Source organism: Tupaia chinensis, unplaced genomic scaffold (assembly GCF_000334495.1).
Source record: "Tupaia chinensis unplaced genomic scaffold, TupChi_1.0 Scaffold142219_1, whole genome shotgun sequence".
Taxonomy (NCBI): Eukaryota; Metazoa; Chordata; class Mammalia; order Scandentia; family Tupaiidae; genus Tupaia; species Tupaia belangeri.
This window is the reverse complement of record NW_006202069.1, coordinates 382,201-404,183: the sequence shown is the minus strand read 5'-3', so window position 1 is coordinate 404,183 and position 21,983 is coordinate 382,201. Positions and strand designations below refer to the sequence as shown.

General features: G+C 37.8%; 1 protein-coding gene across 1 annotated transcript in view; it reads left to right on the top strand.

The window, feature by feature from the left end:
* LOC102477681 (uncharacterized) overlaps positions 1 to 21,627 on the top strand; it is a 55,004-nt gene extending 33,377 nt beyond the window's left edge. Inside the window, exon 5 of the mRNA XM_027766305.1 lies at positions 21,514 to 21,627. Coding sequence (XP_027622106.1) covers positions 21,514 to 21,627 — 114 coding nt within the window. The remainder of the gene's footprint in view (positions 1 to 21,513) is intronic.
* The last annotated feature ends 356 nt before the right edge of the window (positions 21,628 to 21,983 follow it).

Genomic DNA, 21,983 nt, shown 5'->3' with positions numbered 1-21,983 from the left:
TATCCATAAATAAGATATAGATTTCTTGGTGAAAGAGCATCGTGTGTAGACTATAGATATTAAATGAGTGTTATTTATTTTGTAAAAGGAGATTATAAATAATCAGAATTGATTTAAGTGTCATTATGCATGCCATGCACAAAAAGACAAGTGAAAAGCAAAAATAGTTGCATGAAGACCAGGTTGTATATCATTTTCATTAGTTTATGAGAAAAATAACAATCATTTCTATAAAAATGTTGCTCTGGGACCTAGCCATTATTGAGTCAAATGGCTGGATTCATGGGATAGGGTAATCAACAGGACACAGTGAGAAAAAAGCAAAGAAGAATCAAAATAAGTCCCATGCTTTTGTCTTTTGTAGGAAGGTTTGCCTTTTACTATGACTAGATGTACAGAAGAAAAAGCATGCTTCAGAAAACAGAAGGAACATTCTATTTTACCATGTTGAGTCTTAGGGCTGTGAAAACTCACTAGGAAAATGTTCCATAGATAGTTGTTTACATGTGCCTGATGTCCAGGAGAGATATTTAGTTTGAAGAATGAGATTTTGAAGTACTGTGAATATCTATAATAATTTAAAACAGGTTTGTTAAGATCATCTCAGAAACATGAGTGAGGTAAGTACAAGGCATATCACTGAGGAATAACACATGTAAGGATAAAGTAGAGGAGAGATATTTGGAGTGTATAGTGTTGAAGAAATCAAGAGAAGAGAGTTTCTGGAAGGATGATGAGGTAAGAAATGGACTTACTAGAGTGTTACTGAGTAGTGGAGTGACATGAGGACTAGAAGCATCTATGAGATAGAGTTCATGTATACTTATTTTGAGCAGTATCATTATAGTAATAAGAGTACAATACGGATTGGATCTTCTAGGGAAATGAATGGTATGTTTGTTGAAACAATGAATATGGATAACTTTTAGAAGAGAAAATTGTACATAAAAAGACAATTAGGGTTGGCTGATGCAGTAAGATCAAAAGAAAATGAAAATAACTGAAAATTCATAACAAGTTGTTGGTAAGAACAATTTAGCAAAGACAAATCTTGAAATACAGAAATGAGGGAAAAGTTGGAGAGTATGGAATCCCAAGCAAAGTATGAGTGATATTACTTAGATGGCAGGAAGTATTCCTCTTTAATTTTAGCTAGACGGGATGAAGAAAAAATTGAAGAGCATGCTGATTAGAAAAACCTTAGTAGGACTGCTATTAAGTGTTTGTGCTCATTTAAGTATGGTAACTACTGTTTTGATAGTTTTACTAACACCCGAGTTTTTACCATTTTTCTTTCAAGAGCAAAGGGAGTGGAATTTTATGTTTACATAAAAGTAAAAATGGCCAGATATATGAGCAAAAGGAGATCAGAATAAAAGAGTAGTTAAAGTAATAGACCATATAATCTGTATAAGGAAAGGATAATGTTAAAAACTAAAAAGGGAACATATTTAAAGGAGAACGAACAATTTGAAGTCTCTAGGTTCGAAAAATAGTGGTAAAGAAATAAATAAATGTGTAAGCTGGAGGTTGTGCACACAAACTCTAATGATTCAGGAGACCAGCAGTTAGCGTAATGGCTATGCCACTGGACTCCCATGTAGTCAACCGCGGTTCAAGTCCCGGACCTGGTGGCTTAAACTCATGCCGAGCGCGTGTGCATGCGTGCCCAAGATCCTGAGAGGAGAACGGAGGAGAAGGAATTGCAGCCTGGCCATTCCCCCTTGTGGGGTGATTTCTCGCTTTCGCCCCGTGGCGGCCAACCTGCCTTTTGGGAACAACCTCTCAAAAAAAAAAAAAAAAACTCTAATGATTCGGAAGCAGAATATTTCTGACTCATTGTCCTCTTGTCTGATTGCACAAGCTGGCTGAAGTACACAGTAGATGAGATACATTGGATGGCCAGAAAACAAGAGGCAAGGATACTGAATAGCACATCTACATGGAAAGAGAAATTAGTTAGGATGACAACAAGGCTTGGGATAAATAGAAGACCTATGGACCAGCTCCCTTTGCCTTTGATGAATAATTGAAGGGGAGAGACTTGTTCCTGGGACGTGTTTGGATACAGTGACAAGTAGTGGGAGAAGAAAGAATAATCAGAGAGCATTAGCAGGATTTTTAAAATAAAAGCTGAAGTAATATTTTTCTGAAAGCAGTACTGTGATGCATCTAAGACATCAGTCCTAATGTAATACTAAATTCTGAATGGTGGAAAGCTTTGGGATTTTAGTAGCTTCCACGTGAGAGAAAAGACCATGTGCTTGCATTAGTACTGAGTTTACACTGGGGCAGCAATTTACATTTAGTGACTGGAATATTTAAATTAATGACTTTAGAAATAGATCATATTCAGGTAATGTTAAATTCAGGTTATGCCCTTAACAATGGATGGCAAAAGGAAGAAAATATTGTTGTAAAACAAGGAGGTTAAGGGACTGAAAATGTAGCATGTCAAGATCAAAAGAAAATGAAAATACTGAAAATTGCATATTTCTTGAGAGGAAGAAGATCTTTTCCAGGATGCTACAATAATTCAGAGTAGAGAGGAATAGAGTGAACCATCAGTAGATGACAGTGACAATGTTGGAGAATATAAGATATATAGATGGATGTCATGAATCTCAAAGGAGCAAGATAATTTTATATTATGGGAAGAGGAAAGACCTGGTTATAGTAAGGGGAAACAAATATATCATCTCCTAATTCTGAAACAGATGTGGAAAAGCCTCCATTTGACAAGGTATATACTAACTCAAGGGGGCATGTAGGACATTGTTGTTGTTTTAGAGGGTTTTGCCTTAGGGCACATGCATTCATGGGGAGAGAGTCAGAGACGGTGAGAGAGAAAGTGAGAAATCACCACCCGGGGTGGGGGATAACCATGTCACAATCCCTTCTCCTCCAGTCTCCTCTCAGGATCTTGGCATGCACACACATGCGCCCAGTGTCCAAGCCACTGGATCCGGGACTCAAACTGCAGTCAGCCATGGGGGAGTCTAATGATGTAACTGCTACACCATCTGTTGGCCTAGGGAACATGTAGGTTATAGTTAAGGTACTTGGTGGAGAAAATTATGATTAATGAGGTTAGTAAAGTGACAGAGGACCTAGTGGAAGGATTGTAATAAATAGTTCTTTTCTTTAAAACTCCAGAACAATGCATCTACTTATGAGCTTACTGTCTCCACTTGGCCGCTTCCAAAATAAATTGTGTTAAATGCATCAAAGATTTAACTAATGCTTTTCTCTCCACACTCCTACCCACTTAAAAATCTGATCCTTCTCACAGAATGTTCTGTTATCTATCATCTAGTCTTCTGCAATAGCTTTCTGATCTACTCTTAGTCACATCACTCCCCTAGTGAGGTAATTTTCAAAACTCAAATGTTTTATCATTGGTCTTTAGATAAAGGCAAAAGTCTTTTAACATGTTACAGAAGAGCTCACGTTGTCTAGCTTCCCTTTATATCCTCGGCTTTATTTACTATTGTAACATTGTGGATTACTCTGCACCTTACTCAAACTGACCTTGTTTTGGTACTTAACAAATGCCATACTCCATTGCCATAGGTTTGATGTTACCTGCAGTATCCTTATTCCACAATGGTATCCTCTTCTGTCCTTACTCATCTTTTTGCCTTTTTAACTAAGCTATACTTTGGATCTCAGCTTAGCATGAGAGATTGATTCACTCAGGTTCTTCTGTAAATATTTCTTAGAACCTAAACATAAAAGAGAAAATAATAAAGCTTCTTGGACAAAATATAAGAGCATATGTTCATGGTTTTCATATAAGAAAGAGGTGGCATTGAAGATTATTGCAGGAATTGTGAACTTTTTTTTTTTGAGAGGTTTTCTCTATAGGGCGTGTGCACTCGCCAGACAGAGAGAGACATAGAGACAGAAAGCGAGAAATAACCCCCCAGGGGGGATGGCCATGCTGCAATCCCTTCTCCTCCATTCTCCTCTCGGGATCTTGGGCACGCACGCACACGTGCCCGGCGTGAGTTTTAAGCCACCGGGTCTGGGACGCGAACCGCGGTCGACTACGTGGGAGTCCAGCGACATAGCCATTACGCTAACTGCTGGTCCCAGGAATTGTGAACTTTTTAAATCAATGACATTAGGATAGCTGCATCCCTTTGGGAAAAATCATATTGGACCCCTACCTCACATTATACATATAAAAACTTCCATGTACAAATGAAAATATGTATTATCTTTTAGAAGCCGAAATGAATATTTTGTGAATTTGGAATAGACAAAAGTTGGAACCAGCAGTTAATGTAATGGCTATGTCACTGGACTCCTATATAGTCGATTGCAGTTCAAGTCCCGGACCAGGTGGCCTAAACTCATGCTGGGCATGTGTGCGTACGTGCCCAAGATCCTGAGAGGAGAATGGAGGAGAAAGGATTGTGGCGTGGCCATCCCCCCTGGGGGGTGATTTCTCGCTTTCTGTCTCTCTCTCTCTCTCTCTCTCTGTCTTTCTGGCTAGCACACGCGCCCTATAGCAAAAACTTCTCCAAAACAAGAAAAAGAAAAAAAAAAATGGAATAGACAAAGGTTTCTTAAATGAGGTGATAAAGGCATTATACATAAAATATATATATATATATTTTTGCAGTGAAAGATAATTTTATTTTATTTTGAAGCAAGCATATGACCTATGTTACATATCTATAAGTTGCTTCAATTTTGAAATATGTAGTTTATTTATTTCCTTTTTTTTCTTTTTTTTTCTACATTATTTATTATTTGGATTAATACTATACCACGATATAGACAAGACTTACAAACATTCAGTCAATAAAAAAGCCACTCTCAATACAATACTTATTGTATAACAGTTACACAAGAAAACACTAGTCTATGGTGATAAAACAAGTAAAACTTAACATACGGTGAGAGAAGTCAAAATAGTGCTTGCCTTTGCAGAAGGATGGAGGAGCCTGAAGGAACCTTCTAGAGTACTATAAATGATCTGTACCTTTATCTTGTTGTTGGTGGTTAGAATATGTAAGAATTCATTAAACCATACACTCAATTTATTTATTTATTTATTTATTTATTTATTTATTTAGGTTTTTGTAATAGGTTGTGTGTATTTATTTATTTAGGTTTTTGTAATAGGCTGTATGTGCTTACCAGAGAGATATGAAGTGAGAAATCACCTCCGGAGGGGATGAACACACCATAATCCCTTCTTCTCCATTCTCCTCTTGGTACTTTGGGCAGGCAAAGACACATACCCAGAGCAATTTTCAAATTGCTGGGTCTTGGGACTCTAACCACGGTCAGCCATTTGAGAATACAGTGCCTTGAACAGTAAACCACCTGTTGGAACCCATAAATTAAGATTTGTATGTTATGCCTCAATAAAATGTTTACAATATACTCTCAACAGACTGTATCATACATCCTTACAATTGCAGCAAAGGTAAGAAGTTGCAGCACAAATGGTAGCATACTGATTTGCAGTGCTGGAAGAAAGGAAGCTTATATGGCTGACCACAGATGTATATCCCAAGTCATTCAAAAATGTCCTGAAACACGCCAGGCATGTGCACCCAAATCAGAAGTGGATCATGACATAATGAAACCCTATAGAAGGTCTCTCTCTTTTTGGGACCAGCAGTTGGAGTAATGGCTATGTTGATGGACTCTCATGTAGTCAACTGCATAATGAGTCCCAGACCTGGTGGCTTAAACTCATGCCAGACATATGTGCATGCATGCCCAAGATCCCAGGAGGAGAATGGAGGAGAAGGGACTGTTACATGGCCAACCCCCTTGGGGGATGATTTCTCACTTTATGTCTCTCTGTCTCTCTCTGTCTTTCTGGCAAGTGCATGACCCTTATAGCAAACACCTCTTCAAAAAAAATTTTTAAAAACGGTCTCTCTCTCTCTTTTAAGATTAAAGAGCAATAGAAGAATTCTAGTAGAATAAGAGGCATTAACCTAGGGAGCTATCAATCTTATTGTTAAAATGAGTGAATGAATGAAAGTAAGAAAATTTAAAGGCTGAATCAAGGAAGAAAAAGACTAGGATATGAAGTTGAGAGGTTTTGATAACAAATAGCTCTGAAGTGTTTAAAAATTTTAGAGTACATGAGAATACCTTTAGGAATTCTGGGCCCTATTCCAAGAAATTTTTTATTTAATAGGTCTGGGAGTAGGGCTCAAGAATTAGAGGTTTTAACAAGAGCTCTTATGACTCTGATGTAAGCAATCCTAGGTTCATACTTTGAGCAAGATTTTCATTAACAAAGATTATATTACAGAAAGAGTTCTAAAAAGTCATGAAGGGGGCCAGAAGATGTTAGAGTGGTTAATCACTGGACACCCACGTGACTGACCATAGTTTGAGTCCTGGATCCCATGACTTGGCTATCACATTGAGCACATGTGCAGGTGTGCCCAAGATCCCAGGAAGAGAATGGAGGAGAAGGGATTGACATCCCCCCTATGGGATGATTTCTCATTTTCCTCTCACTGTCTCTATTTCTCTCTCTCTGGTGTATGCACTCAGTCTATGACAAAAACCTCTTAAAAAAAAGAAAGAGGGAAATAAAAGAAGGAAGGAAGGAAGGAAGGGAAGGAGGGATGGAGGAAGGAAGGAAGGAAGGAAGGAAGGAAGGAAGGAAGGAAGGAAAGAAGGAAGGAAGGAAGGGAAAGAAAGAGAAAGAGAAAAAGAAAGAGAAAGAGAAAGAGAAAGAGAAAGAGAAAGAGAAAGAGAAAGAGAAAGAGAAAGAGAAAGAGAAAGAGAAAGAGAAAGAGAAAGAGAAAGAGAAAGAGAAAGAGAAAGAGAAAGAGAAAGAGAAAGAGAAAGAGAAAGAGAAAGAGAAAGAGAAAGAGAAAGAGAAAGAGAAAGAGAAAGAGAAAGAGAAAGAGAAAGAGAAAGAGAAAGAAAAAGAAAAAGGACAAGGACAAGGACAAGGACAAGGACAAGAAAAAGAAAAAGAAAAAGAAAAAGAAAAAGAAAAAGAAAAAGAAAAAGAAAAAGAAAAAGAAAAAGAAAAAGAAAAAGAAAAAGAAAAAGAAAAAGAAAAAGAAAAAGAAAAAGAAAAAGAAAAAGAAAAAGAAAAAGAAAAAGAAAAAGAAAAAGAAAAAGAAAAAGAAAAAGAAAAAGAAAAGGAAAAGAAATAATGAGGAACAGCTACACCTTAAAGGGCAGTCAAACTTTGAGGTATAATTCTTTCTCCAGAGGTCTTCAGATTCCTGAAACACAGGAATAAGCACAGGTAGTGGAGAGATTGGATGGATCCAGTGAATATTATTTGGCGGGCAAGCACGAATAGTGGGTGAACACCACAAAACAGTATGGGCAGTAGAAAGTGGCTACTGAGAAAAAAAATGGATTGACTAGGTTGGGAAGGGTGTTATAAGAGGGAGCTCTGGCTCACCCCTCCAAATCATTGAGTTCCCAAATCATGCATTTTTTTACTACTTTAGTTTTATTTAAATGTTTGCCTTTCTTTCTTCGTTTTTTCTTTCTTTCTTTTTTTTTTGGAGAGGATTTTGCTATTGGGTGTGTGCACTTGCCAGAAAGACAGAGAGAGACAGAGAGACAGAAAGTGAGAAATCACCCCTTAGGTGGGATGGCCATGCTGCAATCCCTTCTCCTCCATTCTCTTCTCAGGATCTTGGGCATGCATGCACACGTGCCCGGCATGAGTTTAAGTCACCAGGTCCAGGACTTGAACTGCAGTCGACTACACGGGCGTCCAGTGACATAGCCATTATGCTAACTGCTGGTCCCTTGATTTCTTACTTTTTAATTGTCTTATTCTTGTTTGTTTACATGGGTAATTTGGCCTTTAAACTGTGGAATCCTTGGTGACAGTGGCTATGTCTTATTTATTGTCAGTATTTTGTGGACCTTGCATAACAGAGCACATAAAAGTACTCAATGGTTTGTTTGTTTGTTTAATGAACAAATAAATAGCTGAATTTCAGAGAGGAAATAAATCAGGGAGAAATAGTATACTGAATATAATTTTCAGGGCATGGTAAATGCTTACCAGGATTCATGTAAGCATAGAACTGATGAGACAAGATGATCTTGAAAAGCTGAGAAACAATGAAGTTTTCATGACCTAGCATGGGACATCTTGGTACCTACAATAACTGTCATATTAAGCAAAGCCATTTCTGTATACATTGGCAAGATCTTTTATAATAATGTGGATTTATGATTAGAGACTACATTTTGGTTTGTTAGACTGTGGCATTGAGTATAATAACCAACTCAGGACAAAACACTTATTTCCTACGAGTGATTAATTAGGCATTACACAACTGTGTGTTGTCAGTATCAAGTGTTTTCTGTCATCAGATTTCAAAAGAACTTTTTATCTTGTTTCTGCACGGGAATAAGGAAATTCAATAACCATGAATATTTCAAAGTGCTCATAATTAAAACTTCATGTGCTTGGCACGAAAACATGTTTCAAAGATCGAGCCAATTGTTTGCTGATTCTGCTGTCAGTCTGCACCCGTGCATGCTAGCAGCTGGCTAATAAACACTGCATGGCATTGCTTCTCAGCTACCATGGAAGTAATGAAATCTGTTTTTGTATAGCATCATTAATATTCAAGACAAAGAGTCAAATGTTCATGTGGTGTTTTCTATGAAGGTTTTCATTTGGGGCAAAATAAGCTCACCTAAAGATTTAGTTAAACAAACTTTTATCAAGTTGAGCCATGGAAATAGAATATAGCATACTAGTGCTAAAGAGCACTGTGATGATCTCACTCACTTCTTGGTGAATCTAAGAGAAGGCAAAATTGTGCAGAGTTCCTAGGGATGGGGTGGGTACCCTTATGTGAAGGTAGGGATAAGATGGTGTTGAACAATAATTGTATATGTGCAGCCAATGAACAAAGGTTATGTGTTGTGTACTACAATACTATGCGGTCAAAGTCAAGGTAAATACTACCAACTGCCTGCAAAATGAGGGTCTTGGCTCATTAGTAAATTGAAGCCCAGACCCCAAACAGGGCAGAAAAAAGTTCAAAGGCAATGAGAAAACAGCATAGATGCAAATAGATCTGGAATATATTTGAGGCAGCTCCCAAGTAGAATGCAAGTACCCACAATTACTCTTTGTGCCTTTGTACAAGGACATGTTTGAATCCTTTGAAGGAGACCATTGGAATATACAGGCCATGCAATGCAGGAAAGATGGGATTTAGCGTTAGTTGTCAAAGTGCCTGTTAAAAGTTTACATCTCCACCCAACCCCAGTCAGAATGAATAAGATTAAGAAAAAAATAAATTGTAACTGCTCTTGAGGGTGTGGTGAAAGAGGAACTCTCTTACACTGCTGGTAGGAATGTAAATTGGTTCAGCCACTGTGGAGAACAATTTGGAGATTCCTCAAAAATCTACAAATAGAACTACCATAAGATCCAGCAATCCCACTCCTTGGTATCTACCCAAAGGACAGAAGAATACTTCATTGGAAAAGTGCTTACACATCGATGTTTATTGTGGCACTATTCACAATTGCTAAGTATTGGAAACAACCCAAATGCCCCTGAACAGATGAATGGATAGAAAAACTGTGGCACGTATTCTCAATGAAATACTAGAAACCCTGGCTTTTGACAGGAAGTGGATAAATATGGAAGATTTACTATCAAGTGAAGCAAGCCAGGCTATGGAGAGGCATTGCATGTCCGCACTTAATATATACCGAGTGTCCACACTCTATGAATGAAACTGATTGACTAAAGGATGTAGAAACACAGTATATAGATGTAAATACCAAATATAGTTTGTGTGAAAGAGGAGGGTCTGAGGAAGGACATTTAGAAGAAAAATAGGGTGGCAAAACCTTAATGGCACAAAGAAATGTGATATTATCTATTAAAGAAATTTTGTAGTTTTATCAACTGTACTAGGGAGAAATGTTCATCTATTCAAATATCCATTTTGTAAGCCAAATAATAATGTGATTGAATGTATAAAAGAAAATGAAATGAAAAAAATGGCAAAAACAGTTTACATGTCTAGTTAACAGCACTCAATTCAATTAACATGTCTTTTCATTCACAATCTTAACTACAGAAAACAGAAAAGCAACTGAGTTTCATTTATTTTATATCCAAAGTATTTAAGACATAATCTTGAACTATCAAATTATCATTAAGCACATGAGCAAACTAATGCTTGGGTGGAAATGGGAACAATAGGATCCTTTCCATGTTTCCCTTTGACTTGTGGGGCTGTAACTTTCACTGCGTTTACTGCCTCTTCTGGGTCTGCCTCTCTGATTTCTTTCATTACACTCTTACTGTTAAGCAACCCACTTAAAATTATTTCTTTCTATCCTGGTTCTCTGTTGATTACAAAATTCTATTTCTGGAGAGCGGCTTTCATTAAATAATTCCTAATAACAGTGAGCCAAGGTCTACTCAATTTGCAATGTGATACACAGGTCCTTTATTGTTTCTTCTACGATTTATAATTATTTTCTTTTGGGAGTGAAGGTTAAGGGTAAAGTGCAATATCTATGCAATTTTATCTAATTCTCAGTGTAGTAAGGTCTAGGCATACGCTGATTCAGTAGCAAATCAATTTTCATAATTACACTAAATACTATTCTGCTTCTATAATTCCAAAGTGTCAAGCCTTGGCTTTCCTAGCCCTACTCAGCCACAGGTACTATTCCATCTAACTATAGGCTTTGTGTCACCCACGTGATGGGCCAATATTGCAGGACTGATCCAAACAGGCAGAATAATAAGAACCTTATTAACATCAGAGGGTAGAGTCTGGAACTGGTCTTACTCTGCAGAATACCCAATACTCACTTCACTGTCAACACTGGGCATCTACAACAGTTTTTTTTTTTTTTTTTTTTTTTGCTTTTAAGTCCCTCTTTGGAAAACACTGTTCCATTTGGATGCAGCCCTAGTTCTCTACCTAGTCCTTGCCAATCCCTTTTTTAGTAGCTGGACCTTGTCTTTCTTTCCCAGAAGATGGCTTGGTTCTATGGCAAATAAGACATACTACCTGGTACTAAAACATGCTCTCCTATTTAAATGCAGAATATTTACTGGAGGATCTTCTTACTCTACTCCACCCACTATATTAAATACACTGTTAATATCATACTTTACTTTATCATATTCAATGACCACTACATCCCTCAGGGCCCAGAATTAAAATCATATTAAACCCCAAATCTCTAGCCCAGATCATCTGTAGCAATTTCTTTTCCTTACAAATTTAGCATGCCAAACAGTTGGAATGTATGCTGGGGTTGTTTTAGACTGTCATAAGATAAGCACAATGATTTAAGAGAAAATTAGAACCAGAGAAAGGATACCCTCTCTTTTATGCTTCAAGAAGACTAAAATAACATTTTCACCAAAGTAAATATCAAGAAAAAATTCAAAGCTGAAAGTTTGTCTTTCTCTAACTTTCCCAGCCCCAGCCTTAGCCCACTCAGTTGTTCCTCTTATACTTCCAATCTGTAGATTTAGCTCCACTCTCTAGATGAGTCCATATATAGTAAGCCAGCCTGCAAGATGTCAGGAATCTCATCTTTACAACTGGATGGAATCTAGAGCTAATGCTGCTGTCTTAAATCTAGTACTCCATGTGCTTGCAGATATGTTTTGAGTATGTACCAATCCACTATGTCACAGCTATTCCATGTTCTCCTTTATTTATACCCAGTCCATATTAGCTAGGGCTCTCTAGGGAGACAGAACCAGTACAATATGTGCAGATACACATAAAAGAGATGCATTAGAGGAATCATCTCATGTGATAATGGCAGCCGAGAAGTCTCACAATAGGCTGTGTACAAGCTGAAGATTCTGGGATTGTAGTGGTGTGGTTTAGTCCAAGTCCCAAGGCCACAGAGGCATGGAAGTAACTTTGCAATTCAAGTCAGCAATTTAAAGCCTGAGAACCTGGAGAGCTGCTGCCACAAATCCTAGAGTGACACTTGTGAGGAAATAAGATTCTGCACCTATCTGTTTTATTCCACAATGTCAGACTTCATTGCATAGCATAAAGTTGAGTGTAACAAAGCAGTCAAATCAAGGGATGAGAACAGTGCATGCTAACTGATCACTGTGAGCAGTATATGGGTTCAAAGAGCCAGTCATTGGTCCCCAGTTGTCCAAAGCATCTGCAGAGTCCACATTGACAGCTGATGCAGTACGTTCCTGGAAATTCAATGGAGGATCCAAGAACAGGTGGGACTAAGGCAGTGAGACTCAGTCAGAGTCTCAGGTAACAAGGCCCGTAAGTCTCTTGGAGAGTGACTGCTGGTCATGCTGTCAAGAGCAAATGGCAAAGTAGCTCCAGTGATAGCTCTTCTTGTACCCGAAGGTGGACAGTGTTTTAGATTAGCACCTGGGTTTAAAATTAAAAAGTCTGTTCATCTCTGCTGGAGGGTACGAGCATGTCTGGAGTTACCAAGTTTCGGTGTTTCTGTTACTCCCTCAGGACATTGCCCTTATGACCTTTTCAGTTTGGCAGATGAAAGGAATTGGGGTGCACATATCACATTTATGACTGCTCAGTGTCGTCTTGTCTAATGTAGTACTCTCTACATGGAGTCCAAAAGCAGATGAGCCATACGTTTTAACGACTAAGAACAGAAGCTTATCTTGTTTTCTCTCAGAAGAGCCCCATCCATCTTCTGTATTTATTCTCTCCAGGCCCTTTGTTGGTTGAATCATGCCTGCTCACACTGAAGTTGGATCTTCCACATTCAGTCTTTTCAGTCTTGCACACTAGTTTTATCTGGTAATAGTCCACAAACACATCAGAGTGATGTTTTATCAGATTTCCAGGTATTCCTTTGACCAATCAGGTTGACATCCAAAACTATCCATCCCACAGTTCAAATTAGAGTGCCCCTTCTTTGTTTTCCTAATTTATATCCTGAATCCCTAGAAAGTGTTCAGAATCCTTATATACTTCCTCAAAAACATGATGCTCTACTAATCTCATGATGTAATTTACCCCAACTTCTCTGAAGCATTGAATCTCATATTTTTATGTCTTGCTCTCAGTCAGAAGAATCTCCCCTTTATCAGTATGTAAGTTGTTATCGCTGGTCTGATTCTGAGTAACATTCCATTACAAAATTCTTATTCCCTGGGGCCAACAGTTGGCATAATGGTTATGTTGCTGGACTCCCATGTAGTTGATCACAGTTCTAGTACCAGACCCAGTGGCTTAAACTCATGCTTGGCGCTGTGCATGCATTCCCAAGGTCCTGAGAGGAGAATGGAGGGGAAGGGATTGCAGCGTGGCCACTCTCTTGGGGGTGATTTCTTGCTTTGTGTCTCTCTGTCTCTCTGTCTTTCTGGCAAGCACACGCACCCTATAACAAGAAGATCTAAAAAATGCCTATTCCCATGTTCCACTCATCACATCAAGCCTATTGACTATCAACCCTGATTACTCCACTGCATGAATCATGTCCTCTCTAATGTCATGATTTGGATGTTACATAGTGACTGGCTGGTGGAGAAACAATAGAAACTAAAACTGAGATAAATTTGGCTGTGGAGCTAGCCACTACGGTTGTATATAAACATAACATTTTTTTAACTAATCCTCACGCATGCTGTGGAAATCCTTATCCAATATACTCTGAAGCATAGTCTAAAACTTGGGTAATTTGTCACATAATTTATTTTGATTCTGTTTATATAATGTTTTAATGTTTCTCTTCTCTTTCTCTTTTTCAGTGTTAAGTGTCTTGTCTCCCCTTTTACTATAAACTCCACCATTCTGTATCGCCTTATAACAGTCCTGCTTTCCTCATTTAGCAGACCTGTCTAGGTGTTAAAGGCATTTAAATATGTGATGAACTCGTTTAAAGTAATATTAAGGAAGAGGTAAAGGATAAACTAAGCCATTGAAGAAAGAACAAATGCCAAAGAAAGAGAATCAACTTTTATATTTATAATTTTTCAACTATCTATGATTGCAAATTGGCTGAATGTAATACAGAATGCTGGCACTCATATAATTAACAGTATATGGAATGAACAAATCATGCATTTGAATTATAAGAATCTATAATGGCACAAACCTCTAGGATAGAGTGCAAGAAGAATTATTATTTTTTTAATGATTTATTTACTTATTTAAATTTCACGAGAGAGAGAGAGAGAGAGAGAGAGAGAGAGAGAGAGGGAAAGTGAGAAAACAAGCTTCTAGGTCCAGGATTCAAACTACGGTTGGTCATGTGGGAGTCCAGCACCCTTAACCACCATGCCACCTGCTGGCGCCAAGTGCAAGAAGAATTATAAGGGACAATATTTGAGGGAGCAAAATGATAAAGATCAATTATTCCATTCAGGAAATATAATTAAAATTACTAACTTATACCAGCCACAATGGCACAAGGAGTAAGGTCCTCAGTGATGGAACTGCCTGGGTGGCCCAAGTGAAATTTGCTTGGATCACATGCTAGGTGTGGTGGCATGCAATTCTAGCTAGGAGACTAGGATGGGAGGATTGTGACATGTTGAGATCCTGTCAAAAAACACTTCTGTTTCTCTCTTTCTGTCTCTCTCTCTCTCTCTCTCTCATAAATAATAATAATAGTAATAATAATAATTACTAATGTGATCCAAGCAAATTTCATGTCAAAGGATGCTAGCTGAAAGTCAAAATAGTAGTTTGAGGACCATGATTATCATATGTGGTATTACTTTCATATTGTGGGAAATTTAATATTTCTGCTTTAATTATGATCAATAAATGGTGCATGTATAAAAATTATATATGAGACCATCAAGCCAAATGCAGTAATTAGCTAACCCTCAAACATGTAACTTTTATGTATCCTTCATTCTGAACTCTTCTCTAATTTTTTTCATATCAAATCAATTCCAGCCTGCTCAAGGAAGTCCTGGGACACAAACCCAGGGCTTTTTTTTTTTTTTTTTTTTTTTTTTTTTTTTTTTTGGGGTTTTGTTGTTTTTTATGCGGGTCTGGTTGAGTTAGTGCTGAGCCACCAGCTGGCTCCCCAGATTCCCTTTAAAAAATCAGCCTTGTAAACCCTTATATAAAAATCTCCAAAACTCTTTTGTTTGTCCTTATCAAATATCTTTTTTCCCTTGACATTGTTACAGATACCCTGTAGTACCTGGATCCAGTTACCCAACCTGGTTATGGGCCTCTTTCTGCTGCCCTGCAAATAACCTAGTACCCTCTTGCATGCACCCTATGCTTCATCACTCATACTTTTTCACATATTCTTTGGTTTCTAGTGTGTAAACTTTGCCTGTAATCTTTCCTGTTATTATATGCTCATACACTCCTGATTGGAATTAAAAAGCTTTCCATAACTCCTTTAGTAAGGGTAATTAAGAAAGCTCTCTTTGTTTGCCTTTATTCCTAAATTTTATTTATTTTGTGCCTACTATGACATAAGCATGATACTACATGCTAGTGACTCCAAGATGAGCTAAGTAGACTGAAAAGAGCTCATGATCTTCTATTGAGTAAAATAGATCTTATAACCTATGATAGAATATGGAACAATTCCTTACTAGAGGAATATGCAGAAACTATGCAAGTATTAAAGAGAAACAACAAAGTCAACCTGGCAAGAACAGGAAAGTCTATACAAGGTGCAGGTTTCTACAATTGCTTACATCATTTTGTATTATAGACATGTGTATGGATGTTTGCATGTGAGCATACACATATGTACAGTTTGCAAATCTACACAAGGGTGCAACTTAACAACATTGTACTGAAATTGGCACACAGTCATAGATACTGGGTTTCCAAAGAAGATACTGAGGCAAATTGCATGCTTCCAGGGAAGATTTTCTATTGACAGACTGCATGGGGTCAAATCATGGTTTCATTACTTAATAACTCTATGACCTTTAGCAAAACACTTAACTTCACCAAGCTTCATTTTCAACATCTGTGAAAAAATGCAAAATTGTACCTGTCTAATTGGGTTGTTCTGAAGGTTAAGTGGGGTAATGTATGGCATATAAGTAATCATATTTGTTACTATTATTGTAACAGTACCGGGCATATAAGTAATCATTATTTGCTACTATTATAGTTGCTTCTCTTTATCTCTTATCTCCTTTTTTTTTTTTTGAGAAGATTTTGCTATAGGGCGCGTGCACCCGCCAGAAAGACAGAGAGAGACAGAGAGACAGAAGGCGAGAAATCACCCCCCGGGGGGCATGGCCACACCACAATCCCTTCTCCTCCATTCTCCTCTCAGGATCTTGGACATGCACGTACACGCACAGGGTGCGAATTTAAGCCACCGAGTCCAGGACTTGAACTATAGTCAACTACATGGGAGTCCAGTGACATAGCCATTATGCTAACTGCTGGTCCCTCTTTATGATGTTAAAATTACTGTTCCTATAAAGAACCATACAAAGTTTTATATTACACTATTCAAAATTTGAATTATGTTTCATCTAGAACGTACTCTGAGCTTATTCAGGACATGGGAAGCCTTCTAGGCTTGATGAATTTTAGCTCATTGGACAGAAATCTGGCCAGAGTATCACAGAATCAGAATTAAATGCAACCATGTATATTGTTTTTTCAAACCTTTTAGAGTCAGTAAAGCAAGATTCTTCTAAACATAGGTTTGAAAGCATTAGCCCAATTCCAAGTTTAAGTATTATTTGAGATGCAAAATTTTAGGCCTGCATTAGCATATATAAGCTGCCTGATTTAAACATAATATATAAGATGATCAGAAAAATGTATGGAAAGAGAGGAAAGAATGAGAAAGAAGATGAAGAGAAAACATGGAAAGGGAGGGCAGGCATGGGGACATGGAGGGATGAAGTGAAGAAAGGGAAGGATGAAAGAAGATCAAAAAGAGGAAAAGAAAGAATAAGAGGGCAAGAATAAGAACTAGCTGACATGACAAAAATGTGGTACATGGTACAATTCAGTTGCATTGAAATCCATATGTTTTAGGTAGAGGCAATATTCAAATTATTAACAATCAGTGAGGTGGAGGAAGTGACCAGTCAGAATGGGCATGCTATATGCTCCAGTATGGCTACCAGCTGGCCAGAAGAGTAGATCTTAGGCTCAAATACATGTCTCACTGTGAGAAAAGCTGAAGAAAAAACAATATTCACCTTTTAGAGGGTTAATTTTATTCAGTTAAAAATTTTTGATGGGACATTACATGTTTTTTTTTTTTTTGAGAGATTTTTGCTATAGAGCATGTGCACTTGCCAGAAAGACAGAGACAAAGAGACAAGAAAGCAAGAAATCACCCCCAGAGGGGATGGCCACACCACAATCTCTTCATCTCCATTCTCCTCTTGGGATTTTGGGCATGCACACACACTTGCCTGGCATGAGTTTTAAGCCACCAAGTCTAGCATGTGAACCACAGTTGGCTACGTGAGAGTCTAGTGAGGTAACCATTACACCATCTGCTGGTCCTGGGGCATTACTTTTTAATCAAGAGAAATATGACAGTATATGAACCTTAAAGCCAAATTAATAATGATTTCTAGCATAAAATGTGGTCCTTTTAAGGATATTGGCTACTTTGGCCACTTAAGATTTTATTCCCAGTGCCTCTCAAGGATGTGTAAAGATCTTTTAAGTATCTGGATAAGAAATTTATTAATCCCACAATGCATAAGTCTAATAAGGAAGAGTAGAAAATTTCCTTCTCCCCTTTCTGCCTGTGTGATTGGCTACATCCCATACCTGATTGAGAAGCTTATATGAACCACAAGTCTTGGATGGGGGAGGGTTTGTGGTGCTAGTTCATAAGATGTTGTGAACTAAAGGAGCTCAGCAAAAGAAAAGTGTGCTAGGAGAAAGGAGGATATAATGGACTGTGTCTCAGTTTGTTTTTCCAAGAAGCAGATACTGAGACAGAGATTTGCATGTAGGAGGGAGACCAGCACATGGCATGGTGGTTAAGGCACTGGCTTCCCACATTGCTGATTGAAGTTTGAACCCTGGAACCAGTAGCTCGAAAATCATACCAGATGTATGTGTATGCATGTCCAAAATTCCAGGAGGAGAATGTAGGAGAAGGGATTGCAGTGTGACCATACCTCCTAGGGGGTGATTTTTCATTTTTCCTTGTTTCTGTCTCTCCTTGTCGAATATACACACCTTATGGCAAAAATCTAAAAAGAAAAAAGTACAATATATTTAAAGAGTGTCTTCGCAATCAACACTAGTGGAAGAGAAGGGAAGGGAAAGAAGGAGAATTGAGTAGGTTAGTGTTAGAGGCTCAATGAAAGCCACACCCAATGTCACGAGCAGTTGTGAAGCCAGATGACCTTTAGAATTTTGAGTTTCGGCAAGAGATCTGGGCTTTTATACTGTTTCAGTTATTATTCAATGGATATGGGCTGTCCTGGGATGGAAGTGTGACTTTGGGCAAAGCATATGTCTAGCTGAGGTGATTCCCATTGAGGACTGACAAAAGAGGACTGCCTTGCCATACACAGTCTCAGCAGCTGGAAGAATATATCTGCTAGTTATGAAGACGTGATCGGAGTGGAGTACATCACAGTCACTACAGCACAATGGGGCATTTACCTGACTGTTTTGTTTTGTTTTGTTTTGTTTTGTTTTGCTTAGAGGTTTTTGCCTTAGGGTACATGCACTAGCTAGAGAGAGAGAGACAGATCCAGTGAGAGGGAAAGTGAGAAATCAGCTCCCAGTGGGGATGGCCACACCACAATCCCTTCCTCTTCACTCTTGCTGGATCTTGGGCATGTACGCACATGTGCCTGGCATGAGTTTCAAGTCATCAAGTCGAGAACCCAAACCATGGTTGGCCATGTAAGAATCCAGTAACATAACTGCTATGCCATCTGCTGGATCCCTTGACAAAGATTTTTAGCAAACAATTTTCTGAAGGTTAAATAAAGTGGACGTTATATGCCAATTTGCTCCTTCTGTCACTCTCAGATTTCCCATACCTGGCTTTGAAGGAGTTGTCACTGGACAAGGCAGACTTGGCTCTTGCCCTCCAGGAACCTACAGAACATAAGGGAATAGCATTTTCTCCTTAAGTAATTTTAGTAGTTTGGTAAATGTCAGCTATTCTTGAGAGCTAAGCAGAACTAAAATCTGAGCTGTAGACATGATTCATCCCTTAAGTATTGCTTTACAATTTGAGAAGTTGCAGTTGAATATGTTGTTGAACTCAGCACAAAACGGAATGCCTAATGGATAGGGAGGGCCAGCTGACTTTGTTTTGTATTCATATATTTATTAGTTATATGGCTTTGGACAAGTTATTAATACTTTGTCTTTCTGTGCTTCAGTTTCCCCAACTGCGTGGAGAGTATAGTAGGCATTCTTGCAATGTTAGTTTATATTCTGTTAAAACGCAAATATTTTACTTAAAGTAAAATCATAAGTGTAAATTTCTTTTTTTCAATCTCTTGGTAAATACCACCTTCTCTTACTGTTTTCAACTTGTCCATGTCATAGCCACATTATGATTTGACTTCTAGTCTAAAACTTGAGTAGCTTATATCAGGAGCCTGATTTGCCTCATATCAGTATCTGTATTAGCTGACGTCTAGGAAAAGAAGGTGAAATCTGATATTACTATGGCCGGAGTAGGAAGGCCAAATCACCTCAGTAACAGAGCTAAATTGAAGCTTAGTAGCTTCTGGGCATAAACTTTAAAACTGAATAATTAAAATTCAATAGCTTTCCTGTCAGATATATTAGGAAAGGCAGTACATAACTGAAAGAAATCATAATCAAGCTGTGTGTATACACAGGACTATTGGACAACATTTTAAGCTTAATTAACCAGTCAATTCTTATTTTTTCCACACATATTGGTTGTCCTGAATCACTGGGTTGATCATGCCAGGAAAAAAAAAGTCAACTCACTACCAAACAATTGCAATTTTCCCCCAAGTAATTGACTAGCTATTTTGGAGACACGGCCTTAAAGGATTGAGTACAACTGAAAAGAAGATGAGAAATGATAACAACTGCCATTTATTGAGGTCTTACCACCTTCCAGTCTCTTGATGTTCACCTATTTTAGCACTAGGCTCAACTATTATAAAGCAGGTCTTGGTATCTAATTTTAGTGGATGAGGAAAGTTAGACACAGAGCAATCTAATAAGTTTCCTGAGGTTACAATTATTAAGTGGTGAACTTGGGATTGGAACCCAAGACATCCTGACTCATAAGCTCATGCTGTTCTTCTGTACCAATTGAAGCTAATTCTGCATTACTTGTTACTCTCCTCATACCACAACATTTGTTATTAGCTTCTAATGTACTCACTTGCAGTTACAGGTGTGTTTTATCTCTATATATGCTTGTCAGTTCACGGATGCATATGTGAACTATTAAAAACAGCAACAATAATCTTTACTACTAATATGTACTGAGTAACTGCTATGTGCCAGTTCTGTTTCTGACTTGTGTACATAAATTATTCAATCCTTCCCACAACATTTCAACGAAGGCACTACTAGTGTCTCTCTTTTACAGATGAAAGAACTGAGGCACGGTGAAGCTAAGGAGTACTTGTTTGAAGGTAGAAATGCAAGTCTACCTGTGCCCTGTTTTTGTACCACTGCAGAACTGAAAAGGTTTTTTGACATGTTTTAACAGGTTAAAATAAAAAAAGAATATTTGACAAAGAAGAATGTGCCCTACAAAATCTGAAGTATTTACTATTTGTTCATTTAGAATAGTCTTCCAATCTTTGATACAAAGTTTAAATCATGAAAATAGAAAGTAGTAAAATCAAAATATATTTCTTTTACATCCCAACCACAGCTCCTATTAAAATGTTCACCTTACAGTTTAATACAAGCACTAACAACAACAATATCATGTATCTATTATTTACTGAGTACTCTGTGTCAGACATATAAGGACAGGATTTTCATTATCCTACAGTTTTATTTAGTACTCAGAAAATCCTATGAGATGTTTTCCATTCCTTCTTTGTCTTACATATCTTCCATTTTTTAAAAAATATTCTTTCCTGCCAAAAGTGTCCCCAGTTTGTTCATATACCTATCATCTCCCATATTATATGGAAGAATATGACCAACTTAATTGTCTATTCAGGTGTAGGTCCTGACAGTCTAAGGCTCTTAGGGGTAGTCCAAGTTCCCTTGCCAATAGTCCTCAGGAGTGACCTAGTTCTGTCCAGTGTGACTCAGGGAGGGTCAATTGGCTAAGAAGTCTAGTAATAAGTTCCTTTATCAGTTAAAGGAGACACAGTAAAAGATGGTCTCTCTTCTTCCTTTGACTGTTGATTTGTCTGAATATGATGCCTTTTATGCTGCAGATATACTGCTCTAAGACTGAGGGAAGCAAAGTCAACATAGGGAAGAACATAGTTCTGTCCAGTGTGACTCAGGGAGGGTCAATTGGCTAAGAAGTCTAGTAATAAGTTCCTTTATCAGTTAAAGGAGACACAGTAAAAGATGGTCTCTCTTCTTCCTTTGACTGTTGATTTGTCTGAATATGATGCCTTTTATGCTGCAGATATACTGCTCTAAGACTGAGGGAAGCAAAGTCAACAAAGGGAAGAACACAGAAACTAGGAAAGAATGTGAACCAGTCCTTGGCATTCCTTACTATGAGGCTGGCCTACCTTAGAATTTTTTTTTTTAAATGGTTAAGCCAGTTTAAGAGTCAGGATTTTCTCCAAACTCATCCAATTATATATATTAAATATATACTTTTTTTGGTGAATCTATTGTATCTCATTAAAGATATTTTTAAAGAAAGCCAAGGTTTTCTGATACAATTGATTTCTGTAGTTAGTATTATCCCTATTTTAGTTGACGAAATTGAGCACAGCTTATTCTGGCAAAGCTGGAATTTGAACCCAGATGTTGTTTACTCTAAAGCCTATGATTCTTCCCCATTATAGTATTCTGGCTAGATAACAAGAAGAAAAAGGATAAATTTCACATACCCGATGATACATTCTGTACTGTTAAGTAACGAGA